This window comes from Hippocampus comes, unplaced genomic scaffold, assembly GCF_001891065.2.
Source record: "Hippocampus comes isolate QL1 unplaced genomic scaffold, H_comes_QL1_v1.1 scaffold68, whole genome shotgun sequence".
Lineage (NCBI taxonomy): Eukaryota > Metazoa > Chordata > Actinopteri > Syngnathiformes > Syngnathidae > Hippocampus > Hippocampus comes.
This window is the reverse complement of record NW_017805625.1, coordinates 5,341,808-5,347,946: the sequence shown is the minus strand read 5'-3', so window position 1 is coordinate 5,347,946 and position 6,139 is coordinate 5,341,808. Positions and strand designations below refer to the sequence as shown.

At 44.7% G+C, this 6,139-nt stretch overlaps 1 protein-coding gene across 1 annotated transcript in view; it reads left to right on the top strand.

Annotated features, from left to right (window-relative positions):
• LOC109522188 (ras-related protein rab7-like) overlaps window positions 1–4,428 on the top strand; it is a 6,924-nt gene extending 2,496 nt beyond the window's left edge. Inside the window, exons 2-6 of the mRNA XM_019880509.1 lie at window positions 785–848; window positions 1,732–1,858; window positions 1,968–2,186; window positions 3,013–3,141; window positions 4,111–4,428. Of these exons, the coding sequence (XP_019736068.1) occupies window positions 796–848; window positions 1,732–1,858; window positions 1,968–2,186; window positions 3,013–3,141; window positions 4,111–4,206 (624 nt within the window). The 5' untranslated portion in view covers window positions 785–795 and the 3' untranslated portion in view covers window positions 4,207–4,428. The remainder of the gene's footprint in view (window positions 1–784; window positions 849–1,731; window positions 1,859–1,967; window positions 2,187–3,012; window positions 3,142–4,110) is intronic.
• The last annotated feature ends 1,711 nt before the right edge of the window (window positions 4,429–6,139 follow it).

Sequence of the window (6,139 nt, the reverse complement as noted above, 5' to 3'; positions counted from 1 at the left end):
TTCCCCCCCCCCCCCCGCACCCCCAATCAAAATCAGCCCTGGCACACGCAAGCTGCCGAGAAGGCGCATAGAATTTTTCTCCTTTGACAAATGTCACGGCCAAAACGCTACGAACAGTCCACAACGGGTCCACACGAGGGACCACAAACGCCATCTGACAAAAAACAGAGATTTGAACTGATTGCTTTTCCGGCAAAGTAAATATTCTTGTGTTGGGACTAAAGATTAACTGCCGGCGAGGAATGTGAGGTGAATGCTGCAATCTCAATGAGAGATGAAAGCTATTTCATTTCAGTGTTTATCAGACTCAATTTTACTCTGTTCTGTAGGTATTTAAAAAAGAAAAAAAAAAGAAGTAAAGTGCAGCTTGCCTAATGCGCAACTGCCATTTCTTACACAAGTATTGCAGGACTACTGAGATGATTTCTGTTAGTTTTACCGGTGGTTTGGCAGCATGCATGCATGGATGCCCAAATACTCCTCCCACAAATCTTTTTGCATTGTTGTAGTTTCAATCGGTAGACAGAATTATGACATGTAGTTGTAGTCAAGTGTGACTTGTGGAGAAGAGGAGTGATGTGTTCCTCGTGATTTGTCCCACGACTTACAAGCACATGACTGCTTTTCACAGCTGATTGGTCCAGCTCTCTCTCTCTCTCTCTCTCTCTCTCTCTCTCTCTCTCTCTCTCTCTCTCTCTCTCTCTCTCTCTCACATTTAAACATCTTTTCTGTTAACATGATTCATGAGATCATGGCAAACCTTCTTTTCCTTTGTTTGATATAGCTCTTTGAAGAATGACCTCCAGGAAGAAAGTTCTCTTGAAAGTCATCATCCTTGGAGATTCTGGGTTAGTGGTACTTTTTTTATTTTATTGTTTCAGTTGTCACATCCCATCCTTTTATGGATGCGTTTAATGATGACCTCTGGTAGTTCCGGTCAAAGCGGCTGATTCTAGCACTTCTAACGTTGGCACAAATCATTCGCAATTTGGCAGATACGTTAACTCATTCATTCCCAAAGACGTTCTTAAATTGGCTGGTACTGAATGAGTTAAATGTGTCTCCGTTCAATACGGTCATTTAGTAGGTCTTCCTATCTATAAGTAATGCATCTTAATTTTTACAAGCAGTGCTGTGGTGAGCGTTGCTATTTGCGTTGCTATTTGCAAATGGTAAATGGGCTGTCACTTAAACAGCGTTTTTCTACCTCGGGTCCTCAAAGCGCGTTACACTCATTCATCGACTGATGACGCAGCATCAGGAGCAACTGGGGGTTCAGAATCCTGCTCAAGGACACTTTGACACGGACGTCGTAATGGCCAGGGATTGAACCAGCAACTTTAGGATTGGGGGGGGGGGGGGGGGAAACCCCCCCCCCCCTGAGCTTTGCCCCCCCCCCCCCCCCCCCAAAAAAAATAAAATGAAACATAGGGCAACATAAATGTGACAGAAATCAGATATTGTGTCCATTTCGCCCACCCCAGTTGATAAGACACACCCTTACCTGCAGCGATGTTAAAGCTCGTATCGGCAAAGTATCGACAAATTACATGTATGTGAATGGCACAAAAATCGGAATGTCATGTTGTTTTGATAGCTTTGTTGAAGCACCTTTAGCTTTAATGACATCATTGGGAGTTTTTGAGGACGAAGTCTGTCAGCGCGGCACATTTTGATTCGACCCCAATTGAGCAGCGTGTGCTATCGCGCTTGTCTGTTGTGTCCCACCAGCGTTGGAAAGACGTCACTCATGAACCAGTATGTGAACAAAAAGTTCAGTAACCAGTACAAAGCTACAATAGGCGCCGACTTTCTGACCAAGGAGGTGATGGTGGATGACCGGCTCGTTACCATGCAGGTTTGTCACAGCTCCACGTTTCATTCCTGTCAACCTTGTCATCTCATCCCCGCGGTGAGCAGTAGAAGTAACGCTTTATTGAATTGTCGGTGACCATTTGGCTCTTCAGATCTGGGACACGGCAGGCCAGGAGAGGTTCCAGTCGTTGGGCGTGGCATTCTACCGCGGAGCAGACTGCTGCGTGTTGGTGTTTGACGTGACTGCACCCAACACCTTCAAAACTCTGGACAGCTGGAGAGATGAGTTCCTGATCCAGGCCAGCCCTCGAGACCCCGAGAACTTCCCATTTGTGGTGCTTGGCAATAAGATCGACTTGGAGAACAGACAGGTAGGCGGGCATAAAGGATGATGGCGACTCCCTCATTGTTGGTCAAAAATTTAGTACAGGTTCAAATGTGCAAAATTTGGGAATGTTTTATGTTTTAATCAATGGGAATAAACTAGATTTTTTAAAAATATTGTTTTGGATGCATATTTGTTGCAGCAAAACAAAATGTTTCCATGTGTGCTTATCATTTACAAAATCAACCATCTTAACTTACTATGGAAATCGGCCCACATTTGGGGTGGAACCGTTCCACTCCCTTTTGTAACCCGAATGCTGCATCACACCCAAATATGAGAAAGCAGAGCAAGTGCGCCGGCATTTACAAAGAGACACTTGGCCCTTGAAGACCTGCTGAATGTAAAACGCTTCCCGCTGTTAAGGTTTGCTGTTGAAACATCACTTGATGAGTTGACATCCTTGAAATCAAGCTTCAGAGTAAATATTGGACTTGGGAGCCACCACGAGGCTGTAAACACGCTGTCCTAACTGGCAAAACGGCCAGTTCAGCTGTGTAGTAGTTCACACCCCTGATTTCAGCGGATTCTGACTGCTTCAGTTCCCACGCAAAGGCGGTGTGATGTGCCCTGAGTGATTGTGACGAACTGCCGACCCATCCGGGGGTGTATGGTCATGTCGACTAGGATCGGCAGCCCTCGACGGGATAAAAGGTTTAGAAAATGGAAGGATGTGTGACCACAGTGTGAAAGGGGCTTAAGGATTAACAGTGGACCAGGTTTTGCCGCGCTGTGAGCTGCTTTTGCCCCTTTCTTTTCTCCGTAATTATTACCCTCGCTTGAATGTCTGTCTTGTTCTCGTCGACTCGCAGGTAACCACCAAAAGGGCTCAGGCTTGGTGCCAGAGTAAGAACAACATTCCCTACTTTGAGACCAGCGCCAAAGAAGCCATCAACGTAGAGCAGGCTTTCCAGACTATTGCACGCAACGCCCTCAAACAGGTGGGTGGCGGCAGCGAGACCTTGCTACACGACGTATTATTTCTAGCACTGCCGAATGGGCTTTTTATTTTTGTGTGACAGCAGATCACATACTTTTTTTTTCATCGACGTGTCGTGCTGTAGCAGCTTCATGCATGAGCAGAGCCAGCGATGGGCCTTGAAATTTCGTCATCCGTTTTACGGGGTATAATTTGCCGGCAGCTGACAAAGTTGTCATCCATGTTGAACTTAAATGGCTGGCATGAGTCCTATTCTAACTTCTTGGCTGCAAGGTAGCGTATGTCATGCTGGTTGTGTGGTATTGGTGTGTTAGTGTCGGACTATATTTCTTGGACAAGCACTGTGCTGTTAAGTGTTTTTACACAAATTTACTGTGACAGTGCATCCCAAATAATGAACCTATTTTCACAAAGATGTCGAAAGTATTGGTCATCTGTTTACAAGTAAAGGAAGTCATCTCATTAAATCATCAAATCAAGTACAGGCACCAGAATTTTTTATTATTATTTCAGTTATAAGCCGTCGCTTGTTTTTTGTTGTCGCTAGGGGTGGGGAAAAGGGCCTTGTGTTGCTGGCCAAAATTTGATTTGCAAGCGAGTTTCAGGGTGCTCAAGATGTGGGGAAAAAGAAAAACAACATTTATTGAACAGTGCTGACAGTCCAACTAATTAAAAATCTTCCCAAGGAGTACAGACACTCATACGGAACACAAAACAACCAACCCAACTGGTGTCGCTCACTAGGCCACGCCCCTTAAAGCAGAAGTAAAGTCCAACATTTTGTGTTTGATGTGTCTCCACTATTCTGAATACGGTATTCTACTCTCATCGGGTAACGGACAATCACGCTTCTTCTGGGTCTGGTCATGTGACAATGGCAGGCTGAACTCTTCCGCACTGTGATGTCATTTTCAGTTAAAAATGGGCGTGACTTCCACGACTGATGACTTATCTCGTTTCTCTCTGTTAGGAGAGCGAGGTGGAGCCGTATAACGACTTCCCCGAGCCCATAAAATTGGACCGGAACGACAGACCGAAGTCGCCCGGCGGCGGTGGCTGCTGCTGAGGGACGACCCGGAACATCTCCTCTTGGCTTTCGGCGGATGAGTCACACCTGCACCTCGCTCCCAGGGAACACCCGTTCCCTGCAAGTCTTCCTCCTTCATTTCATCCTCCTCACGCAATAAGAAGCCACTCACGGATGTACCGCCTCCCCTCTCTCACGTGAAATCAAACATATTCTGATAAACTTGGTGTCCGAAGAGCACACAGGAGGAGAACAGCCCCCCCCCCCCCCCCCCCCCCCCCCCCCCAAACAAACAAAAAACCCCATCCAGTCCCATCGCCCCCTCCCCATCCCCAGCACTCCGCGGTGAGCCATCAACTTGTTGAACGGGATGACGGCACCATGTTGAAACCAATTGGGAACGTAAACTGGACCGGTTGATGCTAAGTAATGTGTGATGTTGGCTAAGCTCAGCATCCCAAGAAGCCTTTTAGCTTTTTTCTGTTCTCTTTCCATTGCCTGTCAAAAGTAATCGTCTTGAACTATATGTCTACTTATCTACCTGTATATATATAAATTACATATATATTTGAATTGGTGGATATTACATCTCAAGCCAATCTGAAATAGGTTTTTTTTTTTTTCGTTTTTTTTCTTTTGCACTTTCTTTCTTGCCTTTATATGTTCTAAATGTAGAGGGATGACTGATTTTGGGCAACATCTGCCACTAAATAAATACATGCCTTTCCTGTGAGGGTAATATATAGATATATTTCTTTTCACTTTTCCTTGTTAAAATTCCCCCGTTGAACACGTTGATTGTATGGCCTCCATCAGTCTCGACTTTTAACTGCTTCTCACTTCTGCAAGTAAGACATTGATTGGACCGCTCCTTTCACCGCTCTTTGTGTTCATCTTTCAGTGCTACCAAATGCCTAAATATGCGTCACCCACACTTTTGCTCTTCTCACTTATCTGCTTGTAGCTCAGGTCGGCCAATTACTAAATATTTTTAATGGATTGTGTGTTACGGTGTGTAGACAAGTCAAATGGCTGATGGATGGAAACCTACGTGACAACAAAATATCCATCTTTCTGCCATGATATTATTCCTTCTTGTAGAAACAAAATCACTGCAATGCCAATAATGTTGTCAATGGGAATTTGAACATCAAATAAAACTCTTGAATATATCGACTCTTCGTCTGGCTTCACAGATTCTCACCTGGTTTAAGGATTTCTCCACAACTTGAAGGTTGTATTCAATACAATACAGTGTATGTATATTAATGTGTGTATATTGTATGTATGTGTATATATACGCCACTCGGTGGAGGGTCTGTAATATTTTTAGAACATTTAGTTACAGAAAATGAAAAATGGTTGACGTACTGTACCAAAAGAAAGTCTGGGTTTTTTTCCAAAGCTGTATACAAAATATAGATGTACTGTACTTGATGTATAGAGAGCCAGGGACCCTCGTAAATAGTACAGTATTTCATTGCATCGTTATTGTTAAATCCTACTTACATAGTCACCCTCATTAGCCAAGCAGCAAGACAAGTTGTCTGCTTTAAAACAACTGATGACGGTGACAGGATTTGAGGAAGCTCTGAAGTGCACAAAGTGCTGAATGACCGGGGCATCCCTCGGTTTACAACGTGGTCTAAGCTACTCAAAACACAAGAGTAAATTCATAATTACAGTAAATATGTACATGCAATGCTAGCCGATCGCACTCACAATCACAACTAGGGGGAATTTAGAGTGTTCCATTATCCTGCCGTGCATGTTTTTGAAATGTGGGAGGAAACCGGAGTACCCGGGGAAAACCCGTGGGACGTGGGTGTAAATGCCAACTCCACACAGGCAGGCCGTAGCCGGAATCGAACGTTGCACCCCTGTACTGTGAGGCAGACGTGCTAACCAGTCGACCGACTTCTTGTACGGCGTGACGAAGTATTCTTCCGCAACTATGAAAGTAGTTCGTCGT